The sequence below is a fragment of the Puma concolor genome, chromosome B1 (assembly GCF_028749965.1).
Source record: "Puma concolor isolate L17-30 chromosome B1, mPumCon1.1.hap2, whole genome shotgun sequence".
Classification (NCBI taxonomy): domain Eukaryota; kingdom Metazoa; phylum Chordata; class Mammalia; order Carnivora; family Felidae; genus Puma; species Puma concolor.
In genome coordinates this window covers 102,176,624-102,196,667 of record NC_141670.1, presented here as the reverse complement: position 1 = coordinate 102,196,667, position 20,044 = coordinate 102,176,624, and the positions used below count along the sequence as shown (strand labels likewise).

At 35.7% G+C, this 20,044-nt stretch overlaps 1 protein-coding gene across 2 annotated transcripts in view; it reads left to right on the top strand.

The window, feature by feature from the left end:
- Positions 1-20,044, top strand: part of AFG2A (AAA ATPase AFG2A) — a 362,101-nt gene that overhangs the window by 274,216 nt on the left and 67,841 nt on the right. For both annotated transcript variants that reach the window (XM_086704270.1, XM_025921597.2), the window contains exon 15: positions 11,963-12,127. In XM_086704270.1, the coding sequence (XP_086560396.1) occupies positions 11,963-12,127 (165 nt within the window). The remainder of the gene's footprint in view (positions 1-11,962; positions 12,128-20,044) is intronic.

Genomic DNA, 20,044 nt, shown 5'->3' with positions numbered 1-20,044 from the left:
TGGGCCAGCCCCAGCCTGAGAGGTTTTTGGTTTTGTTTTGTTCAAAAAGGAGAGGAGAAAAAAGGATAGAACAGCCCTGCGGTCTCATCTTAGATGGTTGGATTGATAAGAAATACCTTCCTATACTTTGGTATTTTGTGCCCTAAAAAATTGGGGTGTTGGCCTGAGGGAAAAAGAGAAATGATCAGTCGGTTTGGGGAGGGAGGCAGGGAAACACCGGTGTTCAGCTTAGTGACTGTAGAAAAATGCAAACCCTACAGGTGTGAGCAGGGAGGCAGTATGCACAGTGCTGCTCTGCAGTGGGTCCCATCTGTCCCATGGTGCCTATTCAAGTCACATTACATCCTCTATCCTTGATGCTTCCTTTGGCACCAAGTAATGTTTAATTATGAGAGAGGTGGAAAACTGTGAGTCAACAAGAAAAGTTTTGCTTACATTTAACATATCATCCATTGTATGTAGTGTATGTCAGATTTCTATTTTAAGTTTTTAAAAGTGATTTGTATGTAACAAGTAAAAAAAAAAAAAACAACTATCCAGAAAATTCATATTCTCAGCAATGTATTTTTGTATCACCTGGTATCTTATATATTGTCTGCGTTCTTCTGCATCTGGTAGGTGTCTGCAGGTAGATCACTTTACGTTTTGATGAACTGATTTTTTTTTAATTTGGAAAAATATATGTCCCTTGAATATCTTATAGTCCAATGGGGGCATTAGAACATGTAAATAAATACTGTAGTGTAATATGTGCAACAGACATGTGAACAGTGTTTAGAAGTAATATAGAGAAGAAAATATTCCTTTGTGTATGCAGAAGTGATTTGAAGGAAGAATTAGAACTTTCCTGGAGTACATGACATAGGGGTGAGTAGGGCTGTTCAGAGAGATCAGCATGTACAGAGGTGTGAGGAGATGTGCTATTTTCAGAGACCTACAAGAAATTCAGTAGTGGTAGAGAGTAAAAGGCAAGGAAGGGCCAAATAATGGAAGATGATACTGGAGAAATAAGCAGGGGACAAATGATTTCTCCTCATCACCACCACCCTTCACCCTTCACCCCTGTTCAGAGCCTGTGGGTTTCTTGATATTTAAATACCCTAAAAATCAATGTATACATGTAAGTCCCCAACTCCCACTACTTATACCCTATGGAGAACTTTTAAAAGATTGGATATTCAAAAGATTAATTGCATTGTTTTCAGTTATCCTCTGTGGCTTCTCGAAAAGCAGATTCACTTTTCATAAGAGGAAGAATTAGGATTAGTTCTGGATAAATTCTGTTTATCCTGCCTTGTAAAAGGGCATTTTTAAATAGAAGTGGATAAAAAACATCATTCTAGTAAAAGATCTTAAGAGTGTGTGTGTGTTTGTTGTTGTTGCTGTTGTTGTTGTTGTTGTTGTTCTGTTTTCTTTTTTGTATTCACCACCAAATACTGCTATTTACTGGGGTACATTCTTCCTACACACCTGCTGTCAAATGCATCAAGTCTTTTCTTGCACAGCACTACGGGTTTTTACAAAACTGAGCATGCCCAACAGACAGAGAGCCTACAGACTGATTGATTTATTTGTTTTAATACAAACACACTCTCAGATGTTGTCATACACAAATCCTTAAAGAATTATTTTTCAAAGAACAAAGAACATTGTAATCCTAGTACCTAATCTTGTGCCTGGCACATATTAGACACTCAGCATATGTTTGTGGAATTGAACTACTCTGTGAAGTCTCAAACTGAACCCGAAAAATACTCCCTCAACTCTAGGAGTAACTGAATATCTTAAGTAGCTGTGATATGAATTGAAATGTTGTTTAAAAAGCATTTCCAGCAGTTGAAAAATGAAGTCGTGGCTTATTATAAGATCCAGATTTAATTTGGCAAGTATTGTTCTCTTTGCAGAATACAAATGCAAATACAAATCTATCTAAAATAAATTCTGCTTTGTCTTTATCTTCCTTTGCAAAATGGAGAGGCATTGTCAAAAGGGGGAAATGTGTAATAATAAGTTGAAAACTTTGGGCCATTCTACTTCAAAGATAATCTCTTAAATTGTCCTTAACAGGTTCATTGCCTCTGTTATTATTCATGTTCTAATTTAAGACCTCAAGATTGTATTAGCTTCCTAACTGGAAGTTACACTTCATTCTGATGCCACCTTCCCACTGCTGCCAGAATTGTTTGCTTTCTTAAACAGAAAACTGAGCCTATCCTTCACTTGATTAAAAACCTTCCACAGTTTCCAAAGAGCTATAAGATCAAGACCAAAGTCCTTGACATTACCCACTATATGTATATAATCATACACCTGGAGTTGTTTTTTGTTTGTTTTTATTTCATCTACCTTCATCTCCCCATGTTCTCAATAATCCTCTGCTAGTGCTTCTTAAACTTTTTCATGACATGTCACACCTGGAATAATGACCAGATAAAGTCACTGTCTGCCTGCCTAGAGCCTCTGGCTTCTCTGGGCTCCTAGCCCACCTGAGAGCTGAAGGAAGCAATATCCTAAACGCAACTATCATCTATTCTGTGTGCAGCAGTTCGGAAGGTCTGTCTCATTTTGTCACCTTAGTAAATCTTTTGCCCTCACAGGAATGGTTTTTCCATTGCTGCACCTTTAGTTATTTGTGCATAGCATTCACTCTGCCTTTTCCTACCTTCTCAGCCTGGTAAATTTCCCCTACTTGTCATTTCAGGCCCAGCTTACTTACATCAGGGAAATGTTTTTAGATTTTTTTTAAGGAAATTTGAAGTGCTTCCTTTCCAAAGTCTTATCTTAAATCAACTAATTTTAACTCTCGAAAATTCTCATTTTCCATTTTCTGAGCCAGATGTAATCATTTAGACAATTACCTACTGCACCAATAATGATTGTATGTTTTTAAGAATATAAATAAAAAGTCTCACTTCTTTGGCTTTTGTAAACCATTTCTTTCCCCCATAGATTATATTCCCCCATGGTATCAAATATACTGATCTCAAAGTGGTTACTTATTTCAAGTATGATGTGCATAGTGTAAAAAATATCATTACTACTTCTCAGTTAAACTATAGAATTAAAAGATGGCAAGTTGTTTCTTATAAAAAGATTTACTAAACTAAAAACTGTAAAAGAAGAATTCTAAGAGCACCTGGGTAGCTCAGTCAGTTGAACGTCCAACTCTTGATTTCATCTCAGGGTATGATCTCATTGTTTCTGAGATCGAGCACCGTATAGGGCACTATGCTCACAGTGCAGGGCCTGCTTAAGATTCTTTCTTTCTTTCTCTCTCCCTCTCCTTCTCCCTCTCCCTCTCCCTCTCCTTTTCCCTCTCTCCCTTCCTCTCAAAATACATACGTACATACATACATGCATACATAACTTAAGAAATGAAAAAGTAAGGACCAAGTTGTATGCTTCTTTGTATTGTTAATAGTGCTTTGTAGGGGAGCCTGGGTGGCTCAGTTGGTTGAGCGGCCGACTTCGGCTCAGGTCATGATCTCACGCTCCGTGGGTTCGAGCCCCGCGTCGGGCTCTGTGCTGACAGCTCAGAGCCTGGAGCCTGTTCCAGATTCTGTGTCTCCGTCTCTCTGACCCTCCCCCATTCATGCTCTGTCTCTCTCTGTCTCAAAAATAAATAAACATTAAAAAAAATTTTTTTTTAATGAAATAAAAACATTTCCAGAAGTCAAATATGTCCATCTCTAGGCTGAGTAATGTGGGTCAACAACATGGAAAGATTTAATAAATACAGGCATGTTCTAGAGCCTCCTCTCTTTTAGTGATTCCTTTATCAGGCTTCTATTGAAGAGAGCAAACATGTTGCTATTAAGTTCTCCTTTGTCTATTATGAAAGGGCAATGAATTGAGAATTTCAGAGGCTGTGGTAAAAGCAGGGAGAAGAAGAAACAAGTAGAATTACTAAATAGCAATCCTTTTTAAACATTGAGATTTAGAAATATAGATCAAGAATCTATGTTTTAAGCCTAGTTTTCTAACATTATTCTAATCTTGTAGTTTTATAACATTTATTCTTTCATTCATTTAAAGAACATTAATGTCTACCATGTGCCAAGATCCAAAGATAACTAGCATTTCCTATGTTTAAGGAGCTTGGTCAAGTACTAGGGATAATTATACAGACACAGTAATGATAACAATAGCATCTAAATGGAAGTATCCATGCCATGTGCCAGACTGTACTGAGCACTTTATTTAGGTCATATTCTTCAATTCATACAGCCATCCTCTAGATAGAGACTAGAACTGTTAAGGGTTTTAAAGTACCAAGAGGTTTAAATGATCTGTCCAAACACAGCTAATAAACGGGGAGTTAGAATTTTAACCTGGTTAGGCCAGATTCTTTTGTCCTAACTTTTTACATGTATGTCAAATTACAAGTTATATATATATATATATATATGTATGTGTGTGTGTGTGTGTGTGTGTGTGTGTACACACACACATACATACATACATACCTGGAAGAGTCATAGAAGGTTATAGAAAAAAGAATGACTTTTAAGCTGAGACTTGAACAAGAAGTGGAATTTGTCTGATAGACAAAGAGATAAAATATTCTGAGTACAGAAAGAAATATTGTGAGGACAAGGGAGGCAGAAGGCAGCATGGTGATTTTGGCAAACTGTGAGTGCTTAGGTGAGCATAAAGTAGCTGCGGATAAGGTAGGACAGTTACAACAAAATTATAGAGGTCTGAGATCCTATGCTTTAATTTTACTTTTTCCCTTAAGGTGCCATTAAATGATTAGAAAATAAGTTGCAGTATTTTCAGTATAAGAATTATCCCTATAGCAATGATGTAGATCAAGAAAGGGAGAAAAAGGAAAGAATAAGTCTGCATGAAGACAACTAGCAAAGCAGTTATGATATTCTAGACAAGAGATTGTGTTGCCTTGACTACTTTGAGTGCCTTGTATATGCCATTGCTGAGTTTACAGTGTTGAATAAAAGAATATGATACCTGCCGTTATATACAGCCTACAGTCTGTTGGGAAGGATAAACAGTAAGAAAACACATAAATATATAACAAAGAAGATGGAGTAGAAATGATCATTTCAAGAGAGAATTAAGAAGTAGCATTAGCCATGCCTATTACTCTGTCAAATTTAGAGGGAGGGCAAGAAATGCCTAAAATAAGTTCAGGGTGTCTTTTAAATATATTTGAACTCTTACCAAGGATCCACACTCTCCCCAGTTTCTGGAACTATTTTCTCCATGAATCATGATACATGGATACATTTTTATTAGAGTAAAATGTAAAGGCTTAGTGCTGCTTTTCTTTCCTAGAGGAGGCACTCCCTATAGTCACATACACACCCTTGTTGATCATTTGAAATGAATAGGAGCCCCGGGACCTGATTTTTCACAGTGTCTATTTTAATATCTTGGTCTGAACAAGTATTTCTATGCTAACTAAATTAGATTTGAGCAGTGCTAGAATATGAAAGTACACATGTCAAATTTCAGAATTTATAAAAAAGAAAAGGCAGCCTTATAACTGTGGTAATAGTGTTGGGTCAGTACGAACCCTTAATATGAAATGCCAGAAATGCTTTAAGTCCTTTTTGTAAAGGTCAGAAGAAGGAAAGATAATTGTATTAGTTTAATTAATTAGTGTAATCACTAAAATAGTAATAACACATTTTCAGTAATGACCATGTAATGTAAGTTGTGGGCGTTTCCTTGGGAAAGATGCTATAATGGAGTCGTAGAATTGGGGCTGGAAGGCCCATATAAAAGTTCATGTAATAATTCATAATCTTGGGTGCACGAGCAGATTTCAGGTGAACTTTATGGAATTATTTACAAAATTGTATAGGGGTGTTTTTTCATCTGTGTATTTTGAGGAGAATTCTTGTCAGATACACATAGCCCTCTCTGATGAATGAACCACCTTCGTTTTCACACATGAAGAAACTGGGGCTGAGGTGTAGAAACTTGCCAAGGTCTTGAATAAGTTCTCTTGAAAAGGCAGTATGCCCTATGACATTTTTAAATAGAGTTTCATGTAGCAGCCACAGTATCTATGACCTTGAGGCTAGAAGGGCTCAGAGTAGTATTAGGAAGCCTTGGCTTGTTTTTTCATTGAGAGTTGTTATATGGTGGTTTTAAAATAACAGAAAATGCCATCATTCAGAACACACTCTTCCACCCTAATATCCCAGAACAGTATTTTTAAAGAAATTCTAGGAAGGGTGTTAACTCATTCAGGGTTCTACAGGAAGGAAAGCTCTTTCCTACCGTTTTTTAAGCTAACTTTCACTGACAAGATCAGACCAGAAAAAGACTAGCTGGCTGTTGGCCCAGGCAACGTTACAATCATTGAAGTGTACTCAACCTGCACTGCCCAGGGACAGCTACAACTTGGCAGGGAGAAAGGAGGTCGGGGGGGGGGGGGGGGGGGGAACAGATGCATGCTGAGTGTTGTTCCAGTGACTTAGGTGACGTGTATGCTCTATATCCTTTGCTGTGTTGTTCTTTCAACTATTAGAAAGGAAATTTTAAAATAGCCTGGAATATGAGTTTTCCCATAAGGGTGAAAAGGATAACTTCAACTTTAAAAAAAGTAACCAAGCTATTCACAGCTGTTTCCCCAGCACCTAAAACAGGGCCCGGCCCACAGTAGATGTATAATGTTTTTTTGACGCAAGAATTATTTAATTTTTTTTGTTACCTATATCATATTTCAGTATAAGAATATTTTTCATTTGTCTATCAATCCTGTGTATCATTTTGTACTGGCAGGATAGTAAAGTGAAAAAGGATTGATTCAACATTGGCTCACTTTCTGCCATTTATTGTATGATCTTGGGCCTCATTTTCTTTTTCTTAATAGGGCTATGACAAAGTCTACTTCATAGGATTTGGAGAAATACTAAGTGAAATACAGTATGTGAAAATGCTTTATAGATTCTTCAGGGCTGCATAAACATTAAGTTTGGAGTTTTAGCTCATACATTGAGGTTTATGATCCATGTCAAGTTAATTTTTGAATATGGTGCCAGGTAAGGATCAATGTTGATTTTTAAAATATGAGTATCTAGTTGTTGGAGCATTATTAGTTTTAATGCTCTCCTTTCCTAGTTGAATGCCTTAAAGATAGAAACCATTATGGAATCCCTTATCTTATTCCATTGATCTATATTTCTGTCCTCTGGACCTTGTCACACTGTCTTGTTTTTTTTAGCATTGTAAGTAGTATAAGTCCTTGAGCTTTTTTCTTTTTTAACTTGGCTTTCACCATTCTCAGTCATTTGCATTTCCATATAAATATTATAATATTTGTCAGGTTGTTTTTTAAGCCCTTGTGAAATTTTGATTGGAATTGTGTTGAGTCTATAGATAAATTGGAAAAGAATGAATAGCTTAATAATATTGAGCCTTCTAATTCATGAAAATGGTGTATCTATATAGGCCTTTAATTTTTCTTACTATAGTGATATCGTTTTTCAGTGAAGTGTTTTTTTGTTAATTTTATTTCTGTCTTTTATTTTTTGTGCTTTTTATGTATTCTCACAAAGTGGATTTTTAAAACTTCATATTCTATTAGCTTATTGCTTAATATATAAAAATACAAATTTTATAATAAACTTGTATTCTGTAATCTTGCTAGTAGTTTTATTCCTTAGTATTTCTACATAAACAATCATGTCATCTGCAAATGAAGATAGTTTGCCTTTGCCCATTCCAAGTTCTGTATTTCCTTTTTCCCCCTCCAATTTTTGTCTTTTGCCTTTTGTCTTTGTAATAAAGACTAGTACCTCTGTTATATTTATCAGTACAAGTGGTGACTTTTTACCTTTTCTTGATCTTAGGTAGAAAGCACTCAAGATTTCAACATTAATTGTATTAGCTGCAGGTTTTTCTAGATACTACCTACCCTACTGAAGTCCTCCCCTATTACTAATTTGCTGAAGGTTTTTCAACATGAGTGGATCTTGAATTTTGTCAAAACTTTTTTGTACATATTAAAATGATCATGTGAATTTTCTCCTGTATTCTGTTTTTGTGGTGAATTATACCAACTGGATTTTGAGTGTTAAACTAAACTTGCATTCCTGAAATAACTCTTGGTTAAGATGATTTATCCATTTTTCATATTGTGAGATTCTATTTGATAATATTTTTTAAGGATTTTTTAGTCTGTCTTCATGAGGCTCATTAATCTGTAATTTTCATTTTTTGTGATATCTTTGTTAGGTTTGGAGTTAGTGTTATGTTGACCTTCTAAAACAACTTGAGAAATGTTCGTTATTCTGAAGTGGTTGTGCAATCTTGTTTCTTCTTTGGCAGAATTCAGAAGTGAAACCATCTAGACTAGAATGTTTTTGGTGTGAAAGTTAGTCATAATGAATTCAATTTTTAATTAGTTCAGTTCCATTAAAAAAATAAATATAGGGCCATTATGATTTTTATTTCATTTTTTGTCCATTTTGATAACTAGATTTTTTAAGGAACTTATTTTTTATCAAAGTTGTTTATTTATTGTCCTAAAGCTATTGATAATATTCTCTTATTATTCCTTTTGCTCTCTGTAGGATATGTAGTGATAACCTCTCTTCCATTTCTGATGTTGGTGATTTGTTCTCTCTTTTATCCTTGTTCAATCTAGTTAGAATTTAATAAGATTTTTAAAATCTTTACAGAGAACCACGCTTGACTTTCAATTTCCTCTATTGTTTGTTTCCTATTTCATTGATTTCTACTCTCATCTTTATTATTTCCAGCCTTGTACTTACTCTTGAACCTTAGGTCATTTATTTTAGACTTCTTTCCTACCATCAGCATTTAAAGTTATAAATGTGTCTCTAAGCACTACTTTATCTTGATGTTATATTTGCATTATCATTCGACTTGAAACATTTTCTAATTTCCTCATAATTTCTTCTTTGACCTATGGTTTACTTAGAAGGGTGTTGTTTAATTTTTCATGTGTTTGAGGTTTTCCTCTCTTGTTATTCCTTTCTAATTTACTCTTCTTAGAGAACTACTTTGTATGATTTCAGTCATTTTGAATTTGTTGATTTTTGTTTTATGGCTCATCATATGAGCTATCTTGGTGACTATATCAAGTGTACTTAAAAAATATGTATTCTGCTGTTGTTGGGTAAAGTAGCCCATAAATAAATATCAGGTTGCAATGATTGATAGCCTTGTTCAGATTCTCTGTATCTTTACTGATTTGTTTTTTAGTTCTATAATTGCTAACAGAAGAGTGTTAAAATCTCATATTGTGATTGTGGAGTTACCTTTTTTATCTCTTTAATCCTATCAATTTTTGCTTTATATTATTTTGAGGCTCCATTATTAGGAACATACATGTCCAGAACTATAAAAGTTCTGAGACTTTACCCTGTTTAAAAGCTAACAAATCAGCCTTCCACAATTTCATGGTAGCTTGGCAAAAGATATGAGATTCTTGGGTTAGAGATAGAGGTCAGTTCCTTACTCACAGAATATCATGGTGTGTGTGTGTGTATGCATGTGCTGGTTCTCTAAGAACTAATTTCCACAGAGCCAACCACATGAGGTTTTAATGTTTGTATTTTCCATAGTGTTTTATTTATGATCACAGCTACATTTTCAGGGGTTTTATTTTATTTTATTTTATTTTATCTTATTTTTTTAATTAAAAGATGTTTATGTTTGACTTCCTGTCTTCCTTAGTTTCTACATTTACTTCTATCACACATTTTTTCTGGATATTTCATTCAAAAGTACACATGTAGAAATATGCTGTGTTTCACTATTTATAAGTGAGTGTCTCTTAAATCTTCAAGAAATCCTATTTCTGATATGTCAGCCAAAAGAGTGACTTTTTTTTAGAGGTGGAAGGCATGTACAGTTTTGTGGTGTTTCATTTCCAATGCTCTTCATTTCTTCCTGAAGATTCAATTTTCCATCTTATGTCATTTCCATTAAACCTGAAGAACATCGTTTAGTGTTTTCTGTAGTGCAGTTCTGATGGAACCAAATTTTCTTAAATTTATTTTGTTTGAAAATGACTTAATTTTTCCTTCGTTCTTAAAGAATATTTTCAGGGCACCTGGGTGACTCAGTCATTGGAGCAGCAGGCAGACTCTTGATTTGGTTCAGGTCATGATCCCAGGGTCGTGGGATCAAGGCCCAAATTGGTCTCTGGGCTGAGTGTGGAGTCTGCTTAAGTTTACCTCTCTCTCTCATAAAGGCCCTATCCCCCACTTGCATTCTCTCTCTCTCTGGAAAAAAAAAAAGAGAAGATTTTCACTGGGACTAGAATTCTAGGATGACATTTTTATTCTTTCAGCACTTTATTTTTTTTTTAATTTTTTTTAGTGTTTATTTAGTTTTGAGAGAGAGAGAGAGCATGAGCAGAGGGGCAGAGTGAGAGAGAGACACAGAAACTGAAGCAGGCTTCAGGCTCCGAGCTATCAGCACAGAGCCCGACACAAGGGCTTGCTTGAACTTACAAACTGTGAGATCATGACCTGAGCCGAAGTCTGACATTTAACTGACTAAGCTACCCAGGTGCCCCTCATTCAGCACTATAAAGATATTGTTCTGCTGGTTTCTGCCCTTCATTGTTTTGATTGAGAGTCACTGGTGATTCAAGTTATTGTTCTCCATATTCAGTCTGGCAGCTTTCAAGATTTTGTCTTTTGTTTCCAGCAGTTTGCTATGATACGTGTAGATGTGGCTTTCTTTGTATTTATTTTATTTGAGATTCACTGAGCTTCTTGATTGTGTAAATTTGTTTGTTTACCAATTGGAGGAAATTTGGCTCTTTTTTCTTCAGATATTTTTTCTGCCCCATCTTCTCTTTCCTTTCCTTCTGGTATTATAGTAACACATATTAGACCTTTTGATATTGTCCCATGAGTGGTCTTTTAATGTAAATCTTACCAATTCACCTTCTACTTAAAACTTTCCAGTGACTTCTCATTAAAAGTAGAATACAATCCATACTCTTTACTATGTCTTTTAAGGTCTTATGATCTGCCTATGACTATCTTTCTGACCTCATTTCCTACCTCTTTTTTCCTTATTCACTCTATCACATTGATTTTTTTTTTTCTTTCCCTGGAACATACCAGTCATTCTTGCCTTTGCACTTGATGTTCCATTTACCTTGCATGCCCTTCCCCTAGATATTTCAAAGGCTGACTCCTTTGGATAGCAACATAAGTTACCTCCTCAGAGAGGCTTTCTCTCACTATCCCAACTAAAAGCTGCCCCAACTCCTTAACACACACACACACCCACACACATTTTAGACTTGTATCTGTTTTAGTAACTTTATTGGGATAGAATAAATATAAAATTCACCCACTTAAAATACACAGTTCAGTGGCTCTTAGTATATCCACAAATACATGCAGCCATCACCACAATCAATTTTAGACATATCTATCTTATTCATGCTATTTTCTAGTACCAAGAACAATGTCTAGTGTATAGTGCATGCTCGGTAAGGTTTTCTGAATACATGAATTCATTAGCTCTAAGATAATTTAGGCCTTAGCCTCCAATAAAATATGAGGGAAGTTCATTTGACTACTTTCAGCTCTAGAAGTATTCTTTTATTAGAGCTGTGCTATTTTAAGGGCTCTCTAAAACAACTTAACCCATATTTTAAGAGATATTGCAGGAAATTCCAAAAAAAAAAAGTCTTTTGATACAATGAATGCAAGTCATATTACACACTTCCCTAAAAGAGAATAGCCATCTTTTATTGACCTGACAGTTGCTGAGGAGCAGAAAGCCTCTCAGAAGTATTGCTCTGCTACTTTCAAAAGTACTCTGAACATGATTTATTTGTTTGAATCTTTAAAATAGATTATAGCATCTCTAGTACTTGTTTCATGTACTAATTATGAGTAATAGTGGGTTATTCATTAGATTCTAGATATCCACCTTTCATGTGGAATGTCAGTTCTGAGCTTGGTTTTTCTGCATTGTCTCATCCTCTTTACAGGCTTTGATGCGGCCTGGAAGAATTGATAGAATCATCTATGTGCCGTTACCAGATGCAGCAACAAGAAGGGAAATATTTAACCTGCAGTTTCATTCTATGCCAGTCGGTAATGACGTTGATCTGGCTGAACTCATCCTCCAAACTGATACATATTCAGGAGCAGAGGTAAGACAGTTTTCTCAAAATACCTTGGTGGCAGGAAAACAGTGGGTTGGGGTCATTAGCAAAAAGACTGCTTGATGCCAAAAATAGCCATATGTTAAGAAATCTTAAAACAGGAAATGCACTACGTGACAGGTAATCACTAAATTAAATTTCATTTTACCTGGCCTGTATTATATCTCAGTTGTTTTTACCTGGCTTCTGTTGCTTCTCAAAATGTAGTCTTCAGAGAATTAACATGATACAGTGGAGAGAACACTGGGCGAGAAGTTTCTTCTTTCTGGTTTCTTGATACATCAGCTTCCAATCATTCACACACTTCTCTGGATTTTGATTTCTTAATCTATCAAATGGAAATGATACACAGCTTTACATGTTTTCTTATAGAGAGCATAAAAATGAAATTAGGATATCATGCAAGTTTTAGGAAGTAAAAGATTTGGCAGAAATTGTATTATTACCATCTTTTAACATCTTGGAAAATTGTCATTCTACTTGTATATTAACAAAGATTCTCTCCTAAAAACTGTAAAAGGGACAATCTACCCTTAGTTGTGAAAGTATACTCTCAATAGGAACAGCAAGACCTCTGTGAAAATATGAAAATTTTAAGTATGGCAGATAAACACTTTTTTTTTCTCCTTAGCAACTTTTTAGTTAGGCCATTTTTATTTACAAAATAAAATTCTACTAAGATAATTGTGTATCTTTTCTGCATACATTTCTTAAGGAAAGGACAGACTATAGTCCTCAAAATAGAAATATCTTCTGAATACCACTGATAAGGATTTGTACTGGGAAATTAATGTTTTTTTAGTAAGAAATGGTAGATTCTTTTTATTCTGAGTTATTCAATAGACTGAGACTCTACATTCTATCTGCTTACTATTGTTTGTAATCTTTCTTCTGTATATACCAAAGAGATTCATACATAACAGATCATTATGGTACTCAGAGAGTATTATAGATAAATTTACATGCAAAATTGGACTGAGTCTATCATGCAGTCATAGCTAATTACAACAACCAAAATAAATCCAAAATCTCCTCATTGTTTTGTCTCAACTATGAACTATGTATATTTAATTTTCCCCCTGTAGAGAGGGGAAATTTTCACTAGAGGTTAAAAAAAACAAAATCCATGTAGAAAGTACTTTGAGAGGCAGTTGAAGTACATTCCTACCTGAAAAAATAATCCTTATGAGCATATTTCGGGCACGACTGTCCATTAAGTTAAAATGAACATCTAGTTGCTGTTAACTGACTGCTCAGGTATTTCTAGAATTCAGTTTTTGATGTGAGACCAAGGGTAGCATCGTATATATATATGTCACTTTACAGGAAACAGCAAAGGGAAGAAACCATAAATCTTTCACTTGAGCTGAGGGAAGTGGAAGAGCAGTTAGCAAGGTATAAATGTGCCTTTCTCACTTTGAAGTAATTCATGGTAGTAACATAGAGATGAAAAACAAAAATCAAAGCCAATGAGGTTCATCTGGCTAAAAGGAAAAAACTCAGGAATTATTGTACCAGCTTGCTAGTTCTTATGTAGTGCATGCCTTATTGAATCTATAATGTAAGCACATTCATTTCTCATTAATTTTTTTTCTCATTAATTTTTATATCAGATCTTCTAATAATAGTCACAGGAAAAGTCGCAGAAAATTCTGTGCCTCGTTGAATGACATTTTTGGTCCCATAATGTTGAGGTGGGAGATGTATATCCTGCTATGGTTTTAATTGTAATCCATATATTATTACAACTTCATAGGAATTTTGTTCAGAGCTGTATCTTAGTAGTTCTGGAATTTTCAGTTTGAGCAAGACAGATTTATTTCATATTGTTTGTTTTGGCTTTGGTTTTTGGTTTTTGGTTTTTGGTTTTTGGTTTGGTTTTGTTTTGTTTTTTGTTTTTTGTTTTTTGTGGTTTTTTTCGTCTGATTTTTTTAGGCAGTTCACACAGGTGCTGTGTGAAGGTATTGTTTGAAGAGAACAGTTATGTTCTTAAAAGTCTTAAAATTAATAAATAGGAAATTTAAGACTGATAACATTTAGCTTCAAATAAAATATAAGTTACCATCTTTCCCCCCACCTCTTTCCATCAGAATGAAAATGATGCTGCAATATTGAAAGCTAAAATTCATTTTGATTTTTGATTTTTTAGCAGTAAGACCAATTCAAGCTGGAAACTCAGTCACCTGACTCCTACAGACCCAGTGCTTTACCACTGATATAACTAATTTATTTCTTCCTCAGGCCAAGGCCATAGCCTTCAGCACAGAATCTAATACATAGTACGTATTTATCAAACATTTAATGAACAGAAGAAGAAAAGAGATTTTAAAGATTGTATTTAGGAAAAATAAACTTCCCTTTGTTATTTACCATAAGGAGAGCCCTCTAACTTTGTAGCAATACACACTGCTACAGGCACAGCTACTTTTTCAGATTTAGAGTGTGTCTCATTGGCCACTCTTGGTATCAAATGAAAAGGGTGATAAATTGTCTTCATAAGAGAATAGTATCATCAATATTATATAATTGGTATATTATGTGTATTATATATTAATTTTAAACTGTATATTATTAGCTATATATACAAGAATTTGGCCAGGTGAGCCATAGATGAGGAATTTGCTCACACCAGTGTCTATCTTTTAGAAACATAAGATGTTTGACTGTGGTGAGTGTTTTGTTGTCGTTGTTGTTGTTTTAATTAAAAAGCTGTTGTTGAGAAGGGTGCCTGTCTGCCTCAGTCAGTAGAGCATGTGACTCTTGATCTCGGTCTTGTGAGTTCAAGCCCCACCTTGGGCATCGAGCTTACTTTAAAGAAATAAATGACAACCCATAAAAGTCTATAGAGGGTGATTGTAGATGATATGGGTACTTTTAACGACTGGGATGGAAGGAAGTTACTTTTTTAAAATGTTTTCTTTTCACCTGGTGCTTTATTTTGCCCAGTCGTGTTGTTTCTTAAAAGCTTACACAGGCACAGTGTTTCAAATGGCTTCTCATACCCTTCTGAGTTACTCCATTTTCCCTCCCTGGAGAGGGTATACAGAGAACTGAAACATTTCTTTAATTCTCAGAAGAGTCCCAACAGTAAGTTTGTTGCCAGCTGGAAGGGGAATACGGTCACTAGGGAACAGCCTTTACAGAGAGGCTGAAGCAGGTAGCATCCTTCAGCCATCCTGCGCCTTCTACTCCCTGGTGGCCAAAACCTCATTGTCTTTGGCTTCTTGGCTGTAGCTTCCAGTTAATGGAAAAACATGTTGCCATTTAAAAGCAGATGGGAATTCAGTTCAGGAGGAAATAATAAGTCTTTTTTGGTTATAGCTATTGTTTTCTTCTGCTTTGATTTTTGTTTTTTAAGTTATTTGTAGCAGATTCCACTTCATTTTTTCATTTGTCTTTTATCCAATTAGTTACTTTAGGAAAACTTTTATCTTACCCAACCAACAGGAAATCAACAACCAAAAATATATGCACATGAAAGGCATAACTGGGCCCACTACCCATGTGCCATGTGCCTGGGAACAGAGGTGACGAGTAAGATATGTAATTTCCTCTCTGTGTAGGAATTTGCTGACATAGGCCGACAACTAGTATCTGTAAAATTTGAGTTGAATGTTTACTTGCTTTTGGATGTTAATTTCCTTTTAGTGATTATCTCATAAAGTGAAATTGATAATATGTCTAAGAGCCAGGTATCAGTTATACATTTTATAAATAATATAGGCAATTCTAACATTTATTTCATATATTAAGATTTGAGGATTCAACTTCCAAGAGAGGCAGTAAAGGGAAAACAAAAAAGAATTTTAGTGTTACATTGGAGTAGATTTTTAATACAATACTGGTCTTTTTCTTTCAGGATAGTTACAGACAAGTTATTCAACCTCTTAGAACCTTAGTTTTCTCATTTTTAAAATATCTAGGTGACTGAAGTTGGGTTTTTTAAATTTTTTTAAATACTTTTATTTATTTTTGAGAGAGAGAGGCAGACAGAGAACAAGCAGGGGAGGGGCAGAGAGAGGGAGACACAAAATCTGAAGCAGGCTCCAGGCTCTGAGCTGTCAGCACAGAATCTGACGTGGGGCTCGAACCATGAACTGCAAGATCATGACCTGAGCTGAAGTCCAATACCTAACCGACTGAGCCACCCAGGCGCCCTGTTTTCTTTTCTTTTTTTTTAAATGTTTATTTATTTTTGAGAGAGAGAGAGAGAGAGAGAGAGAGAATGAGCAGGGGAGGGGCAGAGAGAAATGGAGACACAGAATCTGAAGCAGTCTCCAGACTGAGCTGTCAGCACAGAGCCTGACGTGGAGCTCGGACTCATGAGCTGTGAGATCATGACCTGAGCTGAAGTCAGACACTCAACTGACTGAGCCACCCAGGCGCTCCAATGACTGAAATTGTTTTGAGGGTTAAATGAGGTAACAAATATAAAAGCACCAAAAAACAATGTGTGACACATAAAGAGTGCTTCATAAATGTTACTTCCCTTCATTCTTTCTTCCTCTTATTTGTTCACTATCTATATTTACCACTGAAGTTTTAGATGATATTGCTATAAGATGGTAATGTTTTGCATTCCCTCAGTAACCATATAATATATCTGAAAGCTAAATAATAAATGAGTTGCTTCTTGTTCTTTTCTTCAAAATATAACATATGCTTAGTATGGTGATTTTAGGGTAATCTTATCAACCTACCGCTAGAAAGTCTTCTTAAAGCAATTTGTTAGAGTTAAATACATTCCACACTAAGTTTTTAAAAAGCTTTAACTCCATATAAATTTAGTCTCTTTATCCTTGTTTGACTAAAATGATTACCTTGCCCTGGATTTTGTTTTGTAGTCTTTGCCCTTCTGGGTCTAATAGCTCAAGGTCTTCATGCCAACTTGACAGTAAAAAATTACCTCCCAGTGTAACTCATATATTCAAGAAGGCTCTAGTCACCATGCTGAAGCTATTATAGCTAATAAAGGGAGAACCGTAAATTAATTTACTGTCTTGTTGATTAACATTCCTTCTGACATTGTCTCTCTTTTCTCCAACACAGTGAAAACAGAAAAAACAATTATAGCTATTTAGGATGTCTGTACTCTTCCTACATGAAGTCTCTTGTGACAATTTTTCCCAAACTAAAAATCAGGATCAATGTGTTCGAATGTAGCATAGATTGACTCTATCCAACAATACCTCTGAGATAGTGATAAACAAACACCTGTTAGCCAGTCTCAGGCACTCTGGTTAGTATTGTTAGAGAGCAGCTTAGCAGGACTGTTCCTGTCCCTAGAGTGAAGCAGAGTACCACAGTACTTAGCAACCTCCTGTACACTGTAACCTACTTGTCCTACCTAATCAGAAACTGCCCTATGAAAACATACTGCTACAACCAGCTGGTCTACTGCTCTTAAGATCCTTGTTATCTCTCTACCCCTTCATGTGCATTTACCTTAAAATTCTGTACCCCAGAGTTTCAAAATACTCTTTTTTACATAACCTACTGAAATCACTGCTTTGTTATGAAAACACCCCAGCACAAGTGACTTGTCTTTTTTAACTCTTTTACACTGATTTCTGTTTCCCTTGTTTAGCTCTTTGCACATTTTCCCCCATAGTTATTTTAATATGAGCAGCCCCGTCATCTCCCCCAAATAAACTAAGATTCTCTACAGCAGAAACCGGGTTTTTTTTACTTCTTAGACTATCTCCAGTATCTCATAGTCAGTGGATGTTAATGTTGGATGAATCATAAATTTATGTGTTAATCTGTCATTTCACCAACAAAAAATGTCAGTTTTAACATTCACTTAAAGTGGAATTTTCTAGTTTTAAATGTACTTTTGTACACATTATCTATTTGAGAATCTTAACCCTATGGGAATAGTGCTATAACAAGAGAACTAGACCCAAGCAAAAACAGTGGATTTGTCTGAAGTCCCACAGCAAATAAGTGACAAACCCAGGACCAGAAACCAAATCTTTCAACTCCTCCTAAAAGACTCTTCATGATTTCTCCATTCCTCTGAGTCATCTAAAGAGTCTTTGAAAGTGTTTCACTATTCCCTTTAACATATCTGAATCTTTGGTAAAGGCTTGCCTGCTTTTATGAACAGTGAGTTAGTGAACTAAACAGCAGATATGAAACATCTTTATGTTTTTATATGTACTTATCTTATATGTAATTATTTTTAGTTACCTTGTTGTCATCCTCCCAAATAAGTATAAGCTACTTGAAGTTATATTTTCATCTATCCATTTACCATATTTTTCAGATATTGAGAATAAGGCCTGCAGTTTTGAAGGAAAAACATATAAACAACTAAGTTCCATATAATGTATTCATGTGGCACGATCTAATGATGTGCAGAATACTTTGGGAGAAAGAACAGGGTGTGACTCACACTAGCTGGGATTGAACGAAGGGATAGTCGATCTGAGTGTTAATGGGTGAATAGGAGTTCCATAAGTAGAGTTCCATAAGCTTGGAAGAGAGCATTCCTACCTGATAGAAAGGCAGAGATGCACAAAAGAACACAATGTGGGCACCTGAGTGGCTCCATTGGCTGAGTATCTGACTCTTGATCTCAGCTCAGGTCTTGATCTCAGGGTCATGAGTTCAAGCCCCACATTGGGCTCTGTGCTGGGTGTGAAGCCTATTTAAAAAAGAAAAGAACATGGATTGTTCTAGATTTGGTTAAAGGTTGAAATATGACCAGAAGAAAGAGTCTGCCTATAGAAGTAGTAGGTGATAAAGCAAGAAAAGTAGGTAAGACAATGTGAAGGACCTTGAATATCATCCAAACTTGGCTTTTCTCCTTTAAGCATTGGAGAACCATTGAAAAAGTTAGTAAGAAATGTTATCATCAGATTTGTGCTATCAAAAGATTGGTGGCATTTTGTGTCAAAGCCACCATTAAGTAGCCTACCCAAGCACTAAGTGAATTAAAAAAATACGCTCCTTGGTCCTACCTGGTGATAGCTACTTGCCAGATCAAAAGGCTTGTCAAGCAGAGCATGAGCTTTCATAAAGTCCGTATTTCAGTCCTTATTTACCCCCTCTCCCCCAAGCTGGGCATTCTTGTATGGACACAACGTTCACATCTTTACAAAGCTGTCTCATTTTTGGCTTATCCACTTTTAAATATCCCTCAGAGTGCCCAGCACAGTAATTCATATAAAGTTCATATGTAGTCATTGAATAAAGAAATTTAGATTTTTACAGCCCAAGTAGATAATCTATTTTCTGTGACTTTAAGATTTGCCTCATAAACCCTTGGACAAACATATTTTGGGATAAATTATGAGAATTTGTTATTTATTACCCATTATGGAGGGAGATGGGAATATTAAAGATGTCTTTATGCAGTGTCTTTTTTGGATGCGAGAGTGATCTGGCTGCAACATCTGTCACCCTATTGATTGTTAGGGTTTATTCAGCTGATCTGGCTGGCTAGACTGGTGTCCTCTTCCTCCCTCATGGCTCCACGTGCATACCTCCCAAAGCTATGTGTACAGTTGAAGAGGACCATTTTTTGATGGAGGGTGTACAAGTAGCTGCATTGCCCTGCCAGAACATCCAGACAGGCTCTCAAGTACCATTTGTAGGAGAACATAGGGTAGTCTTAAGATTCGACTCACATCCAAATGAGGCTGCCTTGCTTTAGAACAACAACAAAGATGTCTTTTGTGCAGCGTTAAACCAGCCATGAGGTGCAGCACCTGGTATGAATGGCCAAAGTGTTGAAAGTAAGGTGTGTTATGTCTTCTGAGCCGTCTTATCACATATAATACTAAATATAAGCTCCTAGGGCCAGCACCTTATCTCCACAGCACTTTTCGATTGCTAAAATGTGCCTACTCTTGCAAATGAATTGATAGAATCTCTAGAGCAAAAATCAGCATATACTGA